The sequence below is a fragment of the Schistocerca serialis genome, chromosome 6 (genome assembly GCF_023864345.2).
Source record: "Schistocerca serialis cubense isolate TAMUIC-IGC-003099 chromosome 6, iqSchSeri2.2, whole genome shotgun sequence".
NCBI lineage: Eukaryota > Metazoa > Arthropoda > Insecta > Orthoptera > Acrididae > Schistocerca > Schistocerca serialis.
Window position 1 is genome coordinate 482645992 of NC_064643.1, and position 23286 is coordinate 482669277.

Below are 23286 nucleotides of genomic sequence, written 5' to 3' on the forward strand. Positions count from 1 at the left end.
CCTCAGTGGAGAACTCCGTGAAGAATTGGCTGCCGTTCCCAAACAAACGTTCCAGCAGCTGACTGAACGTATGCCTGCGAGAGTGGAAGCTGTCATCAAGGCTAAGGGTGGGCCAACACCATACTGAATTTCAGCATTACCGATGGAGGGCGCCACGAACTTGTCACTTTCAGCCAGTTGTCCGGATACTTTTGATCACATAGTGTAGTTCACAACTATCGTGGTAGAGTTATTTATCTATCACCAATTATATTTTTCTGATATCCAGTATCACTAATATCTGGCTACCACAGGACGCCAGGGGCCGAGGGGAAGGAGAGGTTGCCGGCACCCGCCTCACCTCTCGGCAGGCCTTCTGAGCTGCCTGCTGTCCACGCGATGGGGGCTGATGACGTCACCGACCCTCGGAGGGAGGCTGGCGGCGGAGAGGAGAGCGGCCCGCTGGCAGCGGCCGTGGCGCCCCTCCTCATCGGACGAGGCGACTTTCGATTGCGTGAAGACGCTTTGGCCGCGCCCGGGGCAGGAGAAAGCCGGGAGCCGCGCGTATGTGAGAGGCGAGCGGGCGGCTGGAGCTGCGGCTGGGGTGACCCGGATCCTCAGTCGAGGCCCGACCCTCCGCCAGCGACGATGCCGCTGCCGCCCCAGGTCTCGCTGCTGCACCTCGTGCTGCTCGCCGCCGTCGCGGCCGCCTCGCCCGCGGTGAGTACCTCACTACCGCCGGCGACCCTACCGACCTGTACACCACCGACAACTCGTGCACCGTTTTTAAAAATTATGAATTGATCTTCACGTGCGGCTCCTCAGCCGTGTATTTTTAAAGACATTGTTTTGGTTCCTCGTCGTCTGTTTTTTACGAGTATTTGCTTTGATTAATTTTGCACGATTGGCCAGTTTCGTTCCTACAGACCATTCTCAAGTGCAGTAGATGTCAACAATTTGTGAGCGGATATAGTACGACATGTTGGTACCCCAGCACTTGTGAATGGCCTGAAAGGACGAAATTGGCCAATCGTGCAAAATTAAGGGAAGCAAATACGCGTAAACAACAGCAGAGATGTCAAAAATGGTTCAAATGGCTCTGAGCACTATGGGACTTAACTTCTGAGGTCATCAGTCCCCTAGACCTTAGAACTACTTAAACCTAACTAACCTAAGAACATCACATACATCCATGCCCGAGGCAGGATTCGAACCTGCGACCGTAGCGGTCGCGCGGTTCCAGACTGTAGCGCCTAGAACCGCTTGGCTACCTCGGCCGGCGCCGAGATGTTCTTTAATCATATATTGTCTAAGGGACCATCCAGGGCTTTCCTATGGATCAGTTCACTAGGTCGTTGAGTAAAAGCTCTATCGTCAGATAGCCAGACCAAGTGCAGATGGCGAAAGCTGTTTCCAGCCTTTTGATTTAGGTCCCCAATGGATCAGCTACAACAGGCAGTTGAGAATTTTGTCTGAAAACGGCGAGTAGTGTTCGGGGGACCGTTTGTTTCCTTCCGACCCGTGGTTGCCCGTGGCCTGGTTACTGGACTTTAGAAAAATATTGCCTTACTACTGCACTTCATTGTCAACCTCGTTGTGTTTGTTGTGCACCATCTCGCAGTATGTTTTGTTCAATATATACTGCACCAGTTATAAAAAGGAAAATTTTAGCGACAGATGCATAGGCATGACAGCCTTATCGTAAGCAATAAAAGGGCGCGCAAAATCCTACCATGGCCACAGTTTTAAATGAATGAAGCGAAGTATGTATCGTTATGCAAAACGCATTTCAGTAGCCGCATGAACATCACCAATATTAAAGCATTATTGAGCCAGAAGTTACTGACAACATTTACACACAAATGAATTTTGTCGATATATGCATCTACATTCACATAAAAATCCCGAAAGCCATCATACGGTGAATGGCGGAGCGTACCATATATCACTACAACAAGCGGTGTTCAATAAATAATGCAACCCTCACTTTTTTGGGAGGTTTCGGCTGAAAAAAGCGGAATGTGTGTGGGGACATCGTGGAATATTCTCAATTCAGTCCCCATAGTTTCATGAATTGCCAATCGGTGGCGGCGCTGTACGTTGCCTCCAAAATGGCGTCTGTAACGGAGGTACGTTCCAAGCAGAGAGATGTCATTCAGTTTCTTTTGCCGGAAAACCAGAGCATGCACATATTCAAAGGCACTTACAGATGTCTACGGAGACCTGACAGTGAACAAAAGCCCGGTGAGTCGTTGGGCAAAGCATCTATCCCATCTGAACAAGGTGGCGCGTCGTGACAATTTTTTGTCAAACATCGTCACAAGCGATCAAATATGGGTTCATCATTTCGAACAAGAAACAAAACGGCGGTCTATGGAGGGAGACCACACCACCTTTCCTCCGAAGAAAAAGTTCAAAGCCGCTCTCTCAGCCAGTAAAGTCTTGGGGAATGCCTTCTCGGTCTCTGAAGAGGCTACTCTGATGTCCTTTTTTCGGTGCAGCGAGCACACTGAAGTGCATTGTGCTACCGTCAGGAAAATGAAGAAACGATTTCTGCGTGTCCATCTGCACAAAAATGCAAACGAACTTCTCCTTCTCTGTGATAATGTAAGGCCTCACAAGTCTGCGCACCTTAGAGCAGCTTACAGAACTCCATTGGACCGTTCTTCCTGACCACCCTACGGCTCGGATATCGCACCTTCCGACTTCCACCCCTTTGGCCCAATGAAAGATGTACTGTGCAGAAGCAGTAGGTGGATGATGGGGAGGTTATCGATGCAGCACGACCTTGGCTCCGGTGTGGGCCAGTAGTGTTACCATTCGGGCATACAGGCCCCCCCAGTAAGGTGCCTCAAGGCCGTCGTACTGAACGGATATTAGGTTGAAAAGTAGGGTTTGTAGCCAGATTAGTGGAGAATAATATGGTGTACTGGAATCCCGAATAAAACCAATCTGCTTTCAGCAGAAAAATGTGTTACATTACTTACTGAATGCGGCTCGTAGTAATCCCCTTTCCTGTTCGAATCGCAGATGCGAGGGAATAACGACTGTCTAAATGTTTCTGTACGAGCTCTAATTTCTCTTATCTTGCCTTTGTGACCCTTATGCGAAATTTACTATGGTGGCAGTATAAACGTTTCACAGTCAGCCACAAACGTCGGTTCTCTAAATTTTCTCAATATAGTTTTGGGAAAAGAACGTCGTCTTTCGTCCACATACTCCCATTTGACTTTAAGAAGCGTCTCCATAATACTCGGGTGCGGACGAACCTGCCGGAAGATTTATTCTACTTACGTCACTCAGATCTCCTCAAGCCACAGTTACAATGTTGATGTGACTGAAATTATGAACACATTTTAGAATGGCTCGTACTATTCTGTCTAAAGCACGTCACAAGACTCGCATGGACAGGCAAGTCGTTGAAGTGGCATGCAACTGAAAGACGTCCGCCAGGCCCTTCGGCCAAATAAAACTATTATTATTACAAGACTCCCAGCCGCATTCTTGTCGCACGCGTTCTTCTCAGTTTCGGACAGTAATTGTGTCTAATGTAGGATTACTTGTGTGAGTGCCCATACTGCTGAACGGCCGGAGTTAGCGGTCTCCTATCCCTGCTAGTACGACTGTAAACCGTTCTTTAGTTGATGGACCGTTCAACTGAACCTTGCGCTTCATCTGTTACAAATAAAGTGTTTGGACCTACGCAGTTTTGTAGGGAGTGTGAATCTCATTCGTATTCAGTTGATCAGTCACTCAGCTTTGGGTTAATTCACAATTCAGTCATACGCCAAGACTTTTCCGCAGAGCACCTGTAATTTCACTGCAGTGCGCAGGTAGAGGGTGCGCTAAATAACATTCAAATGGTTCAAATGGCTCTGAGCACTATGGGACTTAACAGCCGTGGTCATCAGTCCCCTAGAACTTAGAACTACTTAAACCTAACTAACATAAGGACATCACACACATCCATGCCCGAGGCAGGATTCGAACCTGCGACCGTAGCAGTCGCGCGGTTCCGGACTGCGCGCCTAGAACCGCGAGACCACCGTGGCCGGCAAATAACATATCACAAGTAGCGATCCCACTGGTGTATTTCTGAAAGTGCTTCAAACAAATTACTCCGATACTCTCTACGAACTTCCCACAATCTCTATTACAGGCTGCTATGGGTTGTAAAGCGGCTTTGTAATTGAAGTTTTGATAGCGAACTTATGTCCGGAAGCGCTGAATATAAAAAAAGAATGAAGATTGTATCACATTCAAATCTCCTGCTTCGCGGTACCCACACAAAATGAGAAGAGGGCGCCGTCAGCATTAAACGATTGTAGAACAATAATGGAAACAGTTACTTCATAAACTGTCTACGAGCATGTGTACGAAGTGATTTGAAGTGGAACGACCACATAAAGCCGGCCGTTGTGGCCGAGCGGTTCTAGGCGATTCAGTCTGGAACCGCGAGACCGCTACGGTCGCAGGTTCGAATCCTGCCTCTGGCATGGATGTATGTGATGTCCTTAGGTTAGTTAGGTTTAAGTAGTTCTAAGTTCTAGAGGACTGATGATCTCAGATGTTAAGTTCCTTTGTGCTCAAAGGTATTTGAACCATTTGACCACATAAAACTAATCGCAGTAATGGCAGATACCAGACTGTGGTTCATTGGAAGAAATTTCAGGAAGTGTAGTCCATATACGAAGAAGGCAGTTTACAAAACAATCGTTCGATCACTACTTGACTGCTGGTCGTCATATGGGGTCACTACCAGATACATCTCAATCTACATCATTAATCTGCAGTTCACAGTTAAATGCCTGGCAGAGGGTTCATCGAACCTCCAAGCCGTTTCTCCACCGTTCCACTCTCGAAAGGAGTGAGGGCAAAACGACTCTAAATCTTTCCGTGCGAGCTCTGATTTCTCTTATTTTATCATTATGATCATTTCTCCCTATCTAGCTGGGCGTCAACAGAATATTTTCGCAATCGGAGGAGAAACTTGGTGCCGGCCGCTGTGGCCGAACGGTTCAAGGCGCTTCAGTCCGAAACCGCGCTGCTACGGGCATTGATGTGTGTGATGTCCTTAGGTTAGTTAGGTTTCAGCAGTTTTGAAGTCTAGGGGACTGATGACCTCAGATGTTAAGTACCATAGTGCTTAGAGCCATTTGAACCAAGTTGTGGGAAACTTGGTCATTGAAATTTCACGAGAAGATCCTGCCGCAACGAAACACCTTTGTTGTAATGGTTGCCACCCCAATTCACATATATTGTCCACTCTCCCCTGTTTGGCGATAACGCAAAACCATCTGCCCTTCTCTAAACTTTTTCGATGTCCACCGTCAGTCCCATCTGATGCTGATCCGACATGGCACAGCAGTCCTCCGAAAGAGGGCGGACAAGCGTAGTGTAAGTACTCTCTTTAGTAGACCTGTTGCATTTTCTAAGCGTTTTGTCTATAAATCGCAGTCTTTCGTTTGCTCCCTCACAGCTCCATCTACGTAATCAAAAAAATGGCTACGAGCACTATGGGACTTAACATCTGAGGTCATCAGTCCCCTAGAGCTTAGAACTACTTAAACCTAACTAACCTAAGGACATCACACACATTCATGCCCGAGGCAGGATTCGAACCTGCGACCGTAGCGGTCTCGCGGTTCCAGACTGTAGCGCCTAGAACCGCTCGGCCACTCCGGCCGGCATCTACGTAATCATTCCAATTTAATTTACTCGTAATTGTAACCTCTAAGTATTTAGATATGTTTGCAGCCTTTAGATTTGTGTGCTTTATCGTGTAACCGAAATTTAGCTTATTTCTTTTAGTGCTCATCTGGATGACTTCATAATTTAGTGTCAACTGTCACTTTTCGCACCATGCAGATATCTTACCTAATCATTTTGCAATTGTTTTTGAACATCTGATGACTTTGCAAGACGGTAAATGATTGCTGAAAACAATATAAGAGGGCTGCTCCGTATTGTCTCGTATGTCATTTATGTAGATGAGGAACAGCAAAGAGCCTATAAGGCTTCCTTGACTTTTAATGGATGAGTTCTCGTTAATTACTACGAACTGTGACGCTTCTGACAGAAACTCACGAAACCAGTCGTACAACTGAGGCTTTCCTCGATAGACACGCAATTTGATGAGAGGTCTCGTGTGCGTAAAGCCTTCTGTAAATCTAAAACTATGGAATCAGTATGACATCTCTTGTCGATAGCACTCATTACTTCGTGAGTGATACGACTGATAGAGGAATAGAGAAAATTCAAAGAATAGTAGCAGCTTTCGTTACAGGTGCATTTAATAACTGCGAAAGCGTCACAGAGATGATCAACCAATTACAGTTGCAGACTCTGCAAGGGAAGCGTTGTGCATCACTGTGTGGTTTACTGTTGAAGTTCCGAGACCGTACCTTCCTCGATGACTCAATAAGTACAGGGCGATAAGACACAGTGTGAAAGCTTAAAGTATGTTGCATGGTAGGTTTCGCTGAGAAATAATTGTTAAGAAAAAAATTCGATGTGTTGCGCCGTTTCCGAGGCAGTTCAAGTTAGCCAATCAGACCGTTGCGCTCACAAATTCAAGCAGCTCGCCAGATACAACTAGTGTTAGTTGTTCTCGCAGTTAGATGGTAATACACGAGACTATATAGCCTTTGGTTCGCATTCGATCCGAATTTACGTCGCATATTAAATATTTATGCCGTGTTCTTGTTCGGTTATAGGAAACGAACCGAAGAAGACGTTTGGCGACACCGTCTCTGGTGAACTGCTTGAATCTGAGCGCGGAACGGCCTGCTTGGCCAACCTCGCTGCTAATTAGCTCGTAAAAGGCGAGGCGTATAGAATTATTTTCTTAACAGCTGATTCTCAGCACAGCCTTCACTGCAACACCCCTACACGCAAAAATCTGTACACGGCCCAATCTAGCTACTTTCACGAATGATGAGGACGACACAAACACCCAGTTCCCGGGCAGAAAAGATCTCCAACCCGGCAGGGAATCGAACCCGGGACCCCGTGATTCAGAGGTAGCAACGTTAGCCGCTAGAACACGATCTGCGGACAGAGAGAGGTTCAAGCCCACACGGAAGCTTACTGGCAGTCGTTCTTCCCGCGAACTATTCGCGACTGGAACAGGAAAGGAGGATGTGACAATGACCGCAAGGTGGCTTACGGAGTACATTTGTAGATACAGTGCAGATGTGGATGACATCACATACCATTTTTGTCGAACTACAACAACGGCTGCGGTACGTCCTCAAGGAGGACTGTGGTGCTCCACGGACACGGACGGAGCTCTTTGAAGAGGACGCCCTATGACACGTGGAAGACAACCCGACGACGAGTACTCGAAACATTGCCCATGCCAAGGTCAAGGTCAAGGGCTCGAGTAGAGCAAACGGGTCACAGCTCACTGTCTCTGCTGTGTCCGTACCATGAAGCGGGAGATTTGAAACTGATCCGATACTCAAATTTATTTCACATCCGAACATGTGTTGCTTATCAAAACTTTATGTGGTAAATCACCCTTGCAACTCGCAGAAGCCTGTGATAGGAATTGTGAAACACCCTGCATACGCTGATTTGCTGTTGGTAGATCATTGTTAGAATGCTTCACGATAATTATGTGCAGTTCTATTTGTGATTACTAAAATCGCACTGTCTCTAGTTCAGCCTCGACGCGGTTAAATACACATATTTTTGTTTCGCTCATTCTATTACAAAAATAGTTCAGAGACCGTGCAATTGTTGGCTTGGTAATATAGCGTCAATGTCTATACAGGGCGATTCAGCTGCCGCTACCGCTGTGGTTTTATGCAACACGCAGTGTTATATCTGGCCTTTAAAACCCACATGCGAGATTTTCATATTCTCTCACTCGCTTCAAGAATGAATACAAAAGTGGCCTTTAAACTCACCCTGACTCCTGCATTTAGCCTCCCCTGACAGAATTTATAGTATGTTGCTTATTGGATTCTCACCTTCCACTGCACGAATTATTTCCTCTTTTTAGTCAAATAAAAATGGTTCAAATGGCTCTGAGCACTATGGGACTTAACATCTATGGTCATCAGTCCCCTAGAACTTAGAACTACTTAAACCTAACTAACCTAAGGACAGCACACAACACCCAGCCATCACGAGGTAGAGAAAATCCCTGACCCCGCCGGGAATCGAACCCGGGCGTGGGAAGCGAGAACGCTACCGCACGACCACGAGATGCGGGCCCTCTTTAGTCCTCGTAGTTGTCTTTGAGTGGCATTATTACGTCACCGGCTCAGTCGAGCACTTACAAATTGTAAAACTGGCATTTGTGTAAATTTTATGTAACAATATTGAGAATTTTAACTGTGGAAAAGGAACATTTACATCATTGTATTCGTCAGGCCTTCTGACTTCAGAAACTACTGCGCTTGCAAGTTTTAACTATGGATCATTTGTCAACGTAATTAGTTTTGGCGTAACCTTCAGAAAAGACGTTAACGAAACAGCTGAATACGTTGTTGGTAACAGACCAATCGATAGAGACCAAAGAAGGTCGAATATCGGAAACAGTTCGTGTCTAGTCAAAAATTTTTGTACAGTAGCAGGAGAGAGTGCCCCACGAATAAAACTGGAAATCTGATGAGGGATAAGTGTGGGTGTGGAGGTGCGTTTGAAGGGCATATTTGTACGTTTTTCTTGAATACTTCGAAAACCGTGGCCTCCAGCGAAAACATTAAATTTACTACAAGAAAGCTCCTGTTGATTTCTACTGTAGGATTAATAGTATGCGTATAGCGATTGAGAGAGTATGTAGGCCAGAACAACAATGCGTGTTGCATAAAACTACAGCTGTAGGGGCAGCTTTATCATCCTGCATATTTCTCCTACAGTCAGGCACGTCCTGTTCACCAGATCTTCTTAGATTCTTTTACAAAATTAGTCACACTTTTTTATTGCTAACCTTGCAGTTAATGACAACACTACCGTGTTTGTATACCGCAACCATCCGTCCGAACGCCATACACTCTGATTCTGTCTGACCCAGTCTGCCTGCTTAGCTGGGTGGTAACGTGCTCGCCTCCCACGCAAGTGGGCCCGGGTTCGATTCCCGTCCAGGTTGGAGATTTTCTGCCCTTGTGGACTGGGTGTTGTGTAGTCCTCCTCATCATTTCATCCTCATCACCGGTGCGCAAGTCGCCCAATGTGGCGTCGAATGAAATAAGACTAGCACTTGGCGGCCGAACTTCCCCGAATAGGGGCCTCCCGGACAACGACGCCGTACGCTCATTTCATTTCCATTTGTCTGACCCAGTCTGTCAGCGCATAATATAAGACGAAGGTGAACACGAGGTATCGGTGTCTAGCTACATTCCGAGCAAGTTCATTAAATTTTTGTGGGAACCTTTGATCCTGAGGTAGTTGGCCAAAATCGTGAGGTGCCAAAGAAACTGGTGCACCTGCCAAATATCGTTTATCGAGTAGCTCCCCCCCACCCCCACCCGAGCACGCAGAAGTGCCACAGCGCAACGTGGCATGGACTCGACTAATGTCTGAAGTAGTGCTGGAGGGAACTGACACCATGAATCCTACAGTACGTAGCAATACATCCCAGATACGATCAATAATATTCATGTCTGGGGAGTTTGGTGGCCATCAAGAGTTTTTAAACTCAGAAGAGTGGTCCCGGAGCCACTCTGTAGCAATTCTGGACCTGTGGGATGTCGCATTGTCCTGCTGGAATTGCCCAATTCCGTTGAAATGTATGATGGACGTGAATGGAGGCAGGTGATCAGACAGGATACTTACATACGTGTCACTTGTCAGAGTCGTATCTAAACGTATCAGGGGCCTCATATCACTCCAACCGCAGGCGCCTCACGCCGTTACAGAGCCCTCACCAACTTGAACAGTTCCCTGCTGACACGCAGAGTCCATAAACTCATGAGGTTGTCTCCATTACCCGTACACGTCCATCCGCTCGATACAATTTGAAACGAGACTCGTTCGACCAGGCAATATGTTTCCAGTCATCAACAGTCCAATGTCGGGCTCAGACGAGGCGTAAAGCAATTTGTCGCGCAGTCATAAAGGGTACACGAGTGGACCTTCGGCTCCGAAAGCCTACGTCGGCGATATTTCGTTGAATGTTTGGCACGCTAACATTTGTTGATAGCTCAGCACTGAAATATGCAGAAATTTGCTGAGGGGTTGCACTTCTGTCATGCTGAACGATTCTCTTCAGTCGTCGTCAGTCCAGTTCGTGCAGGATCTTTTACCGGCAGCAGCGATGTCGGAGATTTGATGTTCTACCGGATTCGTGATATTCACGGTACGCTCGTGAAATGGTCGTACGGGAGAATTCCCACTTCATCGCTACCTCGGAGATGCTGTGTGCCATCTCTCGTGTAACGACTGTAACACCACTTTAAAACCCACTTAAACCTTGACACCCTGCCATTGTAGCAGCAGTAACCGATCTAACAACTGTATCAGACACTTGTTGTCTTATGTAGGCGTTGCCGACCGCAGCACCGTATTTTGCCTACTTACATACTCTGTATTTGAATGCGTATGTCTATACCAGTTTCTTTGGCGCTTCAATGTAGTTTTCCGATGGAGGTTTCTGACCATCTGATTATACTATAAGGATATGGGCTGCTACTCTTAACAGCGCTTGTGCCAAATCCTTATCAGCGGCAATTTGTCCATTTCTTTGACACCTTTCATATTTATCACACATTGTCTACGACCTCCCTGACCTACGGACGAATTCGCTAAATCGCTTTGACAGTGGTCGAATCTAGGTAGCGTGCACAAATCGCGAAGGATTCACAATTGATTTCAACGCCAGAAAATATTTCTCCAATCGATCTTTCTGACCACCTCGTATTAGTGGTGTAGCTTACACTACGTTACCACTGACCGCTGTAACTAGCTGATTTACTCACTTTTGTACAGGGAGGACATGTGGTTAGAAAACTGTTAACGAATGTCCCCAGTTCGTTGTCTAGATCGCAGGGCTGTGGGTTCGATTCCTGGCCGGGTCGGAGATTTTCTTCGCTCGGGGAGGGTATCTGTGTAGTCCTAATCATTTCGCGTCACCTGTATCACGAAGACGCGCCAGCCGCCGAAGTGACGTCAAATGGAAAGACTTGCACCAAACGGCCAGTAATGCCATATGAGCATTTTATTTTTCATTTGTTTGTTAAATAGTGCAGGAAGATTTGAAAAGCGTCAGTGGTTGGTGGGAGGACTGACAGCTGACCCTCAAGAGGAGAAATGTGAATAAACTGCAGCTACAGGAGGGTAAAATATATTTTGTGTCGCAACCGCTTTCTTCAGCCGCTATGTGATTCTTATTTCTAGGAGACAAACCAACGGTGACACAAAATACATTTATAAACTGGATCTATTAGTTACTGCTACTGAAACTTACTGGCAGATTAAAACTGTGTGCCCGACCGAGTCTCGAACTCGGGACCTTTGCCTTTCGCGGGCAAGTGCTCTACCATCTGAGCTACCGAAACACGACTCACGCCCGGTACTCACAGCTTTACTTCTGCCAGTATCTCGCCTCCTACCTTCCAAACTTTACAGAAGGCTCGCAGGAGAACTTCTTGTTTGTGTATACTTTCTGGAATGATTCACTGGAATAAGACACAGCTTAAAGTGGACTAACAACATAAATCTGTCAGCGTTAATTTTGGAGAAACTGTCTTAATGGGACAGAGAAGATTCAAAAAGGGCCGCACGATTCGTAACGAGTTTGTATAGTCAGCGCGAGGACACCCAACAAACTCCAATGAGAGATGGTATAAGAAGGAAGTTCTGTACAATGGAGTGGTTTAATAATTCCAACAGCCCACGCTCCAATACCTCTGCCAACTTGAATCGATCACAACAACAAAAATTCAAGACTTTTCAGGTCCATCGCAGAATATGTACGCGAATACGCCCAGCCTCGCAACTGAACTCTGCTCTTCACAAACACAGTTCCATATTCTCCATTGCTTTGCCATCTTGCTCTTTCACCTTCTCCAGACTCAAGTTTGTTATGTCTGTTGCGTAGCTGGGCAGTGCAGATGACTGATGAGTGTGCATTACGCGAAGTGTAATAGAAATGAGTGAAAGTAAAAGACGGTGCTGACACGTGGCCTGCTTCCGTCTCAAGTAGCCTGCTTCCGTCTCAAGTTACAAATGAGCGGAACGTGAGGCTTTGCTGCTTTCGTGTGGTGTGATGTACCACGACCTGCAGATGGTGTATTGGACCCACTGTATAACTTGTAACCGAATCGTGCTGCGTACGGTACGAACTGCATCAATAGCTCGACTTCTGATATAAGATTTCAAATTACTTGAACGCTGAGCACTAAAATTTTATTTCCAGCGCTAACAACGTTGAGTATCAGTGGACAAAGTCCAAGACTATTTTACAATGCGCTTTAAATAGGTATGTCCCGGGCAAGGTGTGAGGGATGGGAAAGACCCGTCAGAGTTCAGTTAGAAAACTGCTACGTAAGCAAGGAGATCTTCACTGCAAATTTAAGCGTTATCAAAGCCAAACAGACAAACAAAAACCAAAAAACGCTAAAATTAGGGTAAGGTGAGCATTCAACGGATTCGAAAGTCAAGTTCTAAGAAGTGTCATTCTTATGTTAAATCAGCAAACAGATCAAAGCCGTCTGCCCAGGCGCTCTGTAATCATAATGGTAGTGAAGCGAAGGATGACACAGAAAAGGCCGAAATGGTAAACGATTTTTTCCAAAACTGTTTCACAGGCGAAGATCACACTGTGGTGGCTCTTTTAAATCGCCGCACAAACTACAAAATGGCTGATATCGAAATAAGCAACCATGGTATAGAAAATCAGTTGTAATTGCTCAACAGGGGGAATGCCACTGGACCTGCTGGGATACTAATACGATTCTACTTAGAGCATTTGAAAGAACTTGCCCTCCTCTGAAAGCAGTGTACCGTAGGTCTTTGAAAGAGCGAAGTGTTCCTGATGATTGGATAAAAGCACAGTTCATTCCCATTTTCAAGAAGGGTCGTTGAAGAAGGGCACAAAATTATAGGTCTATATCTCTGATGTCGGCCAGTTGTAGAATTCTGGAACATGTTTTTTGCTCACGTAGTATGACATTTCTGGTGGCCGAAAATCTCCTCTGTAGGAAGCAACATGAGTTCCGAAAACAACGATCTTGTGAAACCATGCTCGCTCTGTTCGGCCGCGAGACCTAGAAAATAGAAGATACAAGCACCCAGGTTGAACCGTGCCCCTTGACTTGCGGAAGGTATTCGATACAGTTCCGACCTGCCGCCTAAACAACAAAATACGAGAGTAAGGAATGTCAGACCAGCTGTCTGACTGAAATGAAGAGTTTCTAGCAAACACAACACAGCATGTCATTCTGTACGGAAACAAGTCTTCAGATGTAAAAGTAATGTCGGTCGTGTCCCAGGGGAGTGTTATAGGATCATTACTTTTCGCGGTGTATATAAATGACCCTGTAGAAGCTTTTCGTGGATGGCGCTATTGTCGCTACACAGAAGTCGCGACGGTGGAAAATTGTAGCGATATGCAGAAAGGCTTAGTGCAGGTAGTAGCAGTTGACCCTCAACATAATCAAATGTGACGTATTGGGAATACATAGACAGAAAAACCTTTTATTTTATGAGACCACAATTGCAGAAAAATCACTGGAAGCAGTTACTTCCATAAAATACCTAGTAGCACGCTTGCAGAGCGATGTGAAACCGAACGACAGCATAAAATTATTCGCGAGTAAGGCAGACGCCAGACAGATTCATTGGAAGAATGTCAGTAAATGTAGTTCATCAGCTAAGGAACTAGCTTAGAAGACACTCTTTAGACCAGTACTTGAATATTGCTCGCCAGTGTGAGATCTGTACCAGATAGGACTAACAGAGGAAATAGAGAAGATCCAAAGGAGAGCCGCGCGTTTCGTTACAGATTCATTTAGTAGGCATGAAAGCGTCACAGAGATGACCAATCAACTCCAGTGGCAGACACTGCAAGAGAGGCGTTCTGCACCACGGTGTGGTTTATTACTAACGTTCCGAGAGCTTTCGTTCCTAGAAGAATTAAAAAAATATATTGATTTCTCTCACGAAACGACCATGAAGATAAAATTAGAGAGAATCGAACCCTCACAGAGGCTTACCGACACTCGTTCTTCCCACGGACATTTCGCAACTGTAAAAGGAAATGTGGGAAGTATCAACCGTACACAAAGTACCCTCCGCCACACACCATAAGGTGGCTTGCGAGATATAGATGTAGATATAAATGTAGGTGTAGTATTAAAAGAACAGCTAGGAGTGCAGAAGCTTACTCTGAATCAAGCGCGGAATCTACCAGTTGCATCTGGAGCATAGACTATTCTATGAGGTACCGGGACTGCAGCCGGATCATGTTGACTTCTTGCCACGATATTTCGGCTGTCCCCAACCCACCTGAAGATGGCTGAACGTTTACCAGTCGAAATATTGTTGCAAGAAGTCAACATAATCCGGCTGCAGTCTCGGTACATCATAGAATATTCAGTACGTCGGGGTAACTTCTGGAGCATAGGCTGTTAAATTCCTCGCAGACAGCCAGACAAGCAGAGGAAACTAAGGGAAAGTAGTTTTAATACACCGCTGTTGATTTTTCTTTTTTCCTTCAATTTCTTTATGCCTTAAAGTGTGGGAATAGTCTCGCTCTATCCTTTCTTCCATTTCACTCCATTTCTTCATTTGCACGATTGTTTTGTCCCAGTTTCTCCACCCCGTCCTTCCACGTGGTGCGGGATCTTCCTCGTCCAGCTCCACCCTGCATACTCACTGAAATACTTGTTTGGCTTTTCTTTCCTCTATTTAGCTGGAATCTTCAATTGGTGTGTTAATGTGAATGTTGGACGCTTCAGTTACTGAGTCCAAATTAACAACCATTATACTTGAATTGGCAGGTTTCCAACCAGTCACTGTCTGTGATAAGCTTTTATGATTATTAACGATTAGATAGGAGAAAGAAGGAAAAGTGGGAGGTGGAAGCAGAAAGGGTGGAGGGAGTTATTGCTATAACGTTTCTACGAAGCGTTCTCTCTTGTTGGAGAAGAGATAAAGTCAACAAGAAGAAAGTTGAGTGGGAAGCAGAGTGAAAGGGCCTCTTGACGCCGAAGAAACCGGAGTCAGCAGACGTGCACATCTAAAACGAACTGGTCGTGAAGCAGTATAGAGAATCACGAGATTATTGACACTCACCTGAAAGATGTCACGAATGCTTACCCAGAGAAACATGAATATAAGAGAGGGGTGAGCTTGAAAATAGCTCAGGAAGCCCAGAGATGAAATCATTCAGCTTTCATGATGCATGGGAATTACGCAGTGTTACGACAGAAAACTCTCCAAGTGAAGAAGCTTCATTAAAATCGAAATTATTGGTTCGGTGAGAGAAATTGATAAATACTCGTACAAGAATCGAGCAGTTTCAAGCTCTTTAGTATCTGGCAGTAATTTCTGAAGTTATGTGCAGCTTGAACTGTTTCTAACACGGGCGGTAATTTTGCGTTGTCGTCTTCGCAGCTTCTACGCGACCTGCATTAAAGGCCCAATACGGAGGCAGCATCCTTTTGCAGAGTGTGACTTCCGTCTTGCTCATTCTTCTGATCCTCCCTTCTCACCCAAATTTATAGGCATTATTAAAAAACGATGCGTCGTTCGCTACATTCGTCTGAAATCCTTCGTCATCTCCTGCAGCCAAGTTTTCAATGGTGTTTACAGCAAAATAATGCTTTTAAAAAATACTTATCTCTGAAACGATGTCAAGTGACAAAACCACACCACTTCAGTCGTAAGAAAAACGAGTGGGAGACTACAGATGCTTGACAGTATTCTCGAGCGGTCAGCAACCAAAAGCTATCAAAAAGTTTTCGAAAATGAGTAGTATTCGTCATCTGCTGCATCCATTACATTCGCGCCAATAAAGTGTCCCCGTTTTTCTTAATGTTCAGAGACATCAATACGCATTTGTAGTCTGAAATTTTGTGTACAAACAAAACGAAACGTCATAAATCTTCATTGCAAAATTTAAATAATAAGCGTTTATTTTGCTATAAGTATGGGAAATTGTGGCAGTCTAAAGTACAAATTAGTTCATGTATCGCATTGACAGTACACGCTGGTTGCATAACTGATTTGTCGATCACTATTGTGCTCAATAACCATACAATTTAACGAAATAATAAAAAACGATAGCTCCAGACCATAATAACTTTCTTTTAACGTTGTTTCCTTTCTTGTGCTGGAGCCTGGAGCTCACGAGGTACGTGACACGATATTCCACAACCAGGACGATGATGAGCACGATCTGTTCCTTCCTGCGTCTGTTAGGAAAGAAAAGATGCCTAGTTACAGTCATTAAACAGCAATAAAACACCTCGTCTGTGAAGGTGTTCGCACAGAGCTCTGCAGCACTTTCCTCGCTGCCAGCATTTCCCCACTTTTGGAAGGGAAGCAATTAAGCACAATACACTATAACTTAATATGTTCGTCAATGGAAAGAGAGACTACACAATAGGAGGTTGCCATCATCAGTTGAACGTTCCTATGTATAAACAACTTTTCCTGAAGTTTCGTTTTTTATTGGTCTAATAATTCTTAATCCTATAGATTTCTGGATCGTGTAACACCATTTTAAGGCACTAGCGTCTCTAGCAAGTTTAATTACCTCTATGATTCCTTTTATTAATGACACACAGAAGGCAACAGATCGCGGTGACTCTTGTGAAATGTCGTGTCATGTACCTCGTTAGCTGCAGGCTAACTGAAACAATAGCTACTCCACAAGAAAGGAAATAGCGTTAAAAAACAACATTATTCTGATCAAGAGTTATCGTTTTATGTTATCATTAACGCACACAAAAAAGAAGCCGATTATTTGAAACACCGCTGTTATTGTCAGGAGGATACTTGGCAGATCGTGTCTAGTTACTTACTTTGTGCGTCTGTAACGTTACTGAGAAAAAAAAAATCTTTCTGCCTACGTACTCTACTGTCAAGTCTCCAATAAAGAAAAGGAAAATTAGAACTTTTGACGTCTAATAACATGTGTATTAGTAGACACCGAGAACGAAAGAGGAAAAGGAAGAGAAGATGAAACGACCTTGGACTGCTCAAAAAAGCAGCACGCGTTCGCCTACATTGATTTGGGGGAAATTAAGCAAAATCTAAATTCTATGGACGGACGGAGAACGAAGCCGGCTGCTCCAGATTACGAGAGCTGTAAGAGGAGCGTTCAATAAGTAATGCAACACATTTTTTCTCGGCCAATTTCGCGTGAAAAAAATGCGTAATTTGTCGCGGGAGATCGTAGAATATTCCCGCCTTAGCCTCAATGATTTAAAAAAGTTCCATTAAGTGGCGGCGTTATACGTAACCTTCAAAACGGCGTCTGTAACGGAGGTACGCTGCAGGGCAGCGAACTGTCATTGAGTTTCTTTTGGCGTAACACCGGAGCATCGCAGATATTCGTAGGTGCTTGCAGATTGTCTACGGAGACCTGGCAGTGAACAAAAGCACTATGAGTTGTCGGGCGAGGCGTCTGTCATCATTGCAACGAGGTCGTTCGAACCTGTCCGATCTCACTCGTGCCGGCAGGCTACACACAGCTGTGACTCCTGCAATGTTGGAATGCGAGGACAGTCTCATTCGAGGTTACTCCTGCATATAAGAAGGGTAGAAGGACGGATCCTCAAAATTACAGACCAATATCCTTAACATCGATTTGTTGTAGGATTCTCACACATATTCTCAGTTCGAATATAATGAATTTCCTTGAGACAGAGAAGTTTTTGTCCACGCATCAGCACGGCTTTAGAAAGCATCGCTCCTGCGAAACGCAACTCGCCATTTTTTCACACGATATCTTGCGAACCATGGATGAAGAGTATCAGACGGATGCAATATTCCTTGACTTCCGGAAAGCGTTTGACTCGGTGCCCCACTGCAGACTCCTAACTAAGGTACGAGCATATGGGATTGGTTCCCAAATATGTGAGTGGCTCGAAGACTTCTTAAGTAATAGAATCCAGTACGTTGTCCTCAATGGTGAGTGTTCATCGGAGGTGAGGGTATCATCTGGAGTGCCACAGGGAAGTGTGGTAGGTCCGCTGCTGTTTTCTATCTACATAAATGATCTTTTGGATGGGGTGGACAGCTATGTGCGGCTGTTTGCTGACGATGCTGTGGTGTACGGGAAGGTGTCGTCGTTGAGTGACTGTAGGAGGATACAAGATGACTTGGACAGGATTTGTGATTGGTGTAACGAATGGCAGCTAACTCTAAATATAGATAAATGTAAATTAATGCAGATGAATAGGAAAAAGATTCCCGTAATGTTTGAATACTCCATTAGTAGTGTAGCGCTTGACACACTCACGTCGATTAAATATTTGGGCGTAACATTGCAGAGCGATATGAAGTGGGACAAGCATGTAATGGCAGTTGTGGGGAAGGCGGATAGTCGTCTTCGGTTCATTGGTAGAATTTTGGGAAGATGTGGTTCATCCGTAACGGAGACCGCTTATAAAACACTAATACGACCTATTCTTGAGTACTGCTCGAGCGTTTGGTATCCCTATCAGATCGGTTTGAGGGAGGACATAGAAGCAATTCAGAGGCGGGCTGCTAGATTTGTTACTGGTAGGTTTGATCATCACACGAGTGTTACGGAAATGCTTCAGAAACTCGAGTGGGAGTCACTGGAGGAAAGGAGGCGATCTTTCCGTGAATCGCTACTGAGGAAATTTAGAGAACCAGCATTTGAGGCTGACTGCAGTACAATTTTACTGCCGCCAACTTACATTTCGCGGAAAGACCACAAAGATAAGATAAGAGAGATTAGGGCTCGTACAGAGGCATATAGGCAGTCATTTTTCCCTCATTCTGTTTGGGAGTGGAACAGGGAGAGAAGATGCTAGTTGTGGTACGAGGTACCCTCCACCACGCACCGTGTGGTGGATTGTGGAGTATGTGTGTAGATGCAGATGTAGATGTAGAGGTGGTTGACGGATCTCAATCAAACACCTCGCTGCTCTACTGGGCATCTGTGTTGGTAGTGCTGATATGCTCGTCCAGCAATTGGGGTATCAGAGGTATGTGCCTGCTGGACTCCTCGCGACTAACAAGAGTTCGCAAAGACCAAAGAAGGCCTGATACGCACGCGGAACTGCTTGAAAGTTACGAGGCAGATCGCAAAAATTTTTCGAAAATCGCCACAGGCGATGAAATGTGGGTTCATCTCTCCGGACCAAAAATATAAAAAAAGCGGTAATCCATGGAGGGAGGCCACACTACCGCTCCTCGGAAGAAAATGCCGGTCATTGCGACGGTCTTCTGGGACTCTGAACGGGTTGTTCCAAGTCCTCCCTCATCAACTCTGAAGTGTATTGCGCTATTCTCAGGAAAACTAAGAAACGATATCAGCGCGTTCGTTGCCACAAAAATGCAGAAGAACTTCTCCATGACTACGTAAGACCTCACAAGCCCCCACCCTAGAGGAGCTCACAAAACTTCATTGGACTAATCTTCCTCATCTACCCTACAGCCCGAATCTCGCACCTTCCGACTTCCGTCTGTGATCCTCATCCACCCTATAGCCCGAATCTCGCACCTTCCGACTTCCATCTGTTTGGCCCATTCAAGGATGCACTCGGCAAGAAGCAGTGCGTGGATGACGCAGAGATTATTGACTCAGCAAGACTTTAGCTCCGACGTCGACCAGTACAGTGGTACCATGCGGTCATACAGCACTCCCAGTAACGTTGCGTAAGTCCGTCGCACTGAACGGAGATTATGTTGAAAAATAGGGTTTTGTAGGCAAAAGAGTGGGGAATAATATGATGTATTGGTTCCTGAGTAAAACGAACCTGCTTTTGGATAATAGTGTTGTGCTAGTTACTGAATGCCTCCCGTATGTCAACCACTCCTACTCCTCGCTCTGTCACCTCTTCATGTTTCCTGAGCCTGTTCATGACACTCCTCATCTGCTCATAAGCGTGAACTATTTCTTCTATCGAAGGAAAGCGTCCTTTGCATTCTATATGTATCCTCGCGAATTAGATCCAATTTACTAAGCGAGATGTATCAGTAGTTAAGTCACTGGACTCAGACACTGATCCAAGAGGGTTGGGGAGGGGGTAGCGGGTTCATAGGAGTCACGACCCACCCCTCTCCCAAAAAAAACTTAATAGAAGTGTTTAAACTTAAGTGTAGCCGGCCGTGGTGGCCGAGCGGTTCTAGGCGCTACAGTCTGGAACCGCGCGACCGCTACGGTCGCAGGTTCGAATGCTGCCTCGGGCATGGATGTGTGTGATGTCCTTAGGTTAGTTAGGTTTAAGTAGTTCTAAGTTCTAGGGGACTGATGACCTCAGAAATTGAGTCCCATAGAGCTCAGAGCTATTTCAACCATTTTAAGTGTACCATTTTCCAAGTTCCATAGCTAACTCTCAGAGAACGAAGTAGTATGAGAAGTAAAAGTGTCGTAAAATGGCGAGGAATTCCAGAAATTACAAGCACGATACTTTTCAGTTGCTTGCGCGAGGAACTGCCTACGTGGATGTTCTTGCAGTCTGATCGGTAACACTGCAACTAGGGAAGGCGCACATTCATCGTATGCTGTCAACAACAAATCTGAACCACTTCGTAAGTCTACAGGTACACCTGGAAAACCACAAGGAACACTGAAAGGGAAAGACCCTACACTTTTCAAAAAATCTGAAAGATTAACACCTCGGACGTCAGTGGAAACGATTTGAAAGACAAAGCATTCCCCTCACTTGCACGTCCATGTAGCCGTGGACCGCAAATCTGGTTTCACAGTCGTAGTGCTTAGTGACATACTGATAATAGTGACTCCACCCTGATATTTTACATTGTTATGTTATCAAAGTTGAGAGAATTTGTTCCTGTCATAGTTCTTAAATTAATTGCACCACTCATGTACTTCTCAAATCTTCAGATATGAGCTTTTCAGGTACCATACTTGTCTGCATTCCGATTTCTTGGACATTAAGGGAAAGCGATATAGTAAAAAGTGACAATGAAAATACTAAAATTATTGTCATTGTATTATGTCCAATGAAGAACAAAAATGGCTATTGGATTTTGAGACGAAACAAGGACATATACTCATTTTGCCCTAAAATAACAGATGAGACATGGAGGCAAGACAAAGAAGAACTTAGAAGGAATGCAAGTTTTCCACAAGACTTTTCTCGACAGAGACAAATTCAGAATGGAAACCAAAAAAGTCAAAGCTTTTCAGAAAGATGAAGCAAACGGAGAAACAACTGGTGTCAAATGGTCAGATGAGAGGAAAATGGAAGAGTTTTGGAGAAGGATGAAGGAAAAGAGAAAAAATATTACCTTGACGTGGGCCTTAGTAGGCCTGAATCAAAACAACGCGGCACGTTAAAAGTTGGGATGATACCGAGTTATATTTGATGGAATGAGGAAAAGAGAGAGAGAGAGAGAGAGAGAGAGAGAGAGAGAGAGAGAGAGAGAGAGGAGAGGGGGGGGGGACTATAAGAAACACACCCTCTGTTTTCACCTAACAGGGAAGAGCGAGATTCAGATCCCCGTACGACAAGGCAGATTTAGATTTCCTGTTGTTTCTCAATTAAGACGAATTCCCGGATGATTCCTTTGGAAAAAAATAAGGCCTATTTATTACCCTATTAGTGTCCAAAATCATCCTGACCTCTGTCTCTATTGACCTCCTCCCTTCCTTGGTTTTTAAATGCGAACTAAACCTCTAACAGTTTTAACGAAAGAGGCCGCCGAATGTCAAGTATTGTCAAACACTGCGAAATAGTATTCCTGAACAAAAAAATGTAGAATTTTAATCGTAGAAGTAACTTTTCGTTCAACTAATTTCACGAACATTGCTTCATAATGCTGAATTACAATTTCTTGAAACATGATGAACGTCTTGCTAGTGATAGTACAAAACTTTCGTACAAAACGGGCGTCCTGTAACCTTTCATCAAAGAGAAAGGCTCTGATGTCTATCAGCTGCATAATTCGGCGTTTAGGATCTGCGCGTGTCTCGCTGACTCACATACTTTAAGCGTAGTTGCCCTAGTGGCACGTCGTACTAACTTCCTGGTACCGGAGGACTTTCCAGGACAGTGTGCTGAATCAACATTACGTTCGCATTTACTTCGTTTGAAGGCTATTAACAGTAGTATGTTTTAGGTTGGTTATTACCTCCAAGTTCATCTGGCAAGAGTATGCCATTAATGCATATTTTCCCTTAGGCAGCAGGTCGGGTGTTGAAGTGTGGTAGTAAAACGAAGAATTTATACTGGCATGCGTAGTCCGCTTGGTGGTGCGGCTACGACCGTGCAGAAAGCCAAGTAGTAACTTGCATGTCGTGTTTATTGGAAGAGTGTTACATACAGAGGAAAAACAACTAACACACTGATGTGTGTACACATTAAGGTACCACATATAAAAATCTCTGCACTTTTACTCGTTACAAAATGGCTCTGAGCACTATGGGACTTAACATCTGAGGTCATCAGCCCCCTAGAACTTAGAACTACTTAAACCTAACTAACCTAAGGACATCACACACATCCATGCCCGAGGCAGGATTCGAACCTGCGACCGTAGCAGTCGCGCGGTTCCAGACTGTAGTGCCTAGAACCGCTCGGCCACTCCGGTCGGCCCTACTCGTTACAACCCATATACATACAGGGTGGTCAGAAACAGTCTGGAAAGCTTGTAAGGATGTGGCAGAGTAGTTTTTGCTGAGAAATAAATGTTAAGAAAAAATCTAATAAGTTGCACCGTTTCCGAATTAATCAGCACTGAAGTGAGCCAATCAGGCCGTTGCGTGTGCAGATTCAAGCGGCCCGCCAGATACAATAAAATAGTGTCAGTTGTTCTCAGAGCGTAGATGTTGTGCACGAGACTGCTCAGCCTTTAGCTAGGGTTCGATCTTTACTTCTGTCCCGCTCTCTTGTCCGGTTTTATAAAACCAAACGAAGAAGAAGTTCGGTGACACCGCCTCTGGCGGGCGGCTTGAATTTTCGCGTGCAATGGCCTTACTGTTTAACTTAATGCTAAGTAAATCGGAAACGCCGAAATGCATCAAATTTTTTTCTTAACAAATATTTCTCTGCACAGCCTACCATGCAATACCTTTACAAGCTTTTCAGACTGGTTCTGATCATCATCATCATCATATATACTGGTGTGTCCACCAGAACGTATGGTGCACAACAATGCACAGAGGGTGTGCCACATCACAAGTCCAGC

General features: G+C 45.0%; 1 protein-coding gene across 1 annotated transcript in view; it reads left to right on the forward strand.

Annotated features, from left to right (window-relative positions):
• The first annotated feature begins 378 nt into the window (after nucleotides 1-378).
• LOC126484944 (histone-lysine N-methyltransferase 2D-like) overlaps nucleotides 379-23286 on the forward strand; it is a 148045-nt gene continuing 125137 nt past the window's right edge. The window contains exon 1 of the mRNA XM_050108544.1: nucleotides 379-699. Within this exon, the coding sequence (XP_049964501.1) occupies nucleotides 379-699 (321 nt within the window). The remainder of the gene's footprint in view (nucleotides 700-23286) is intronic.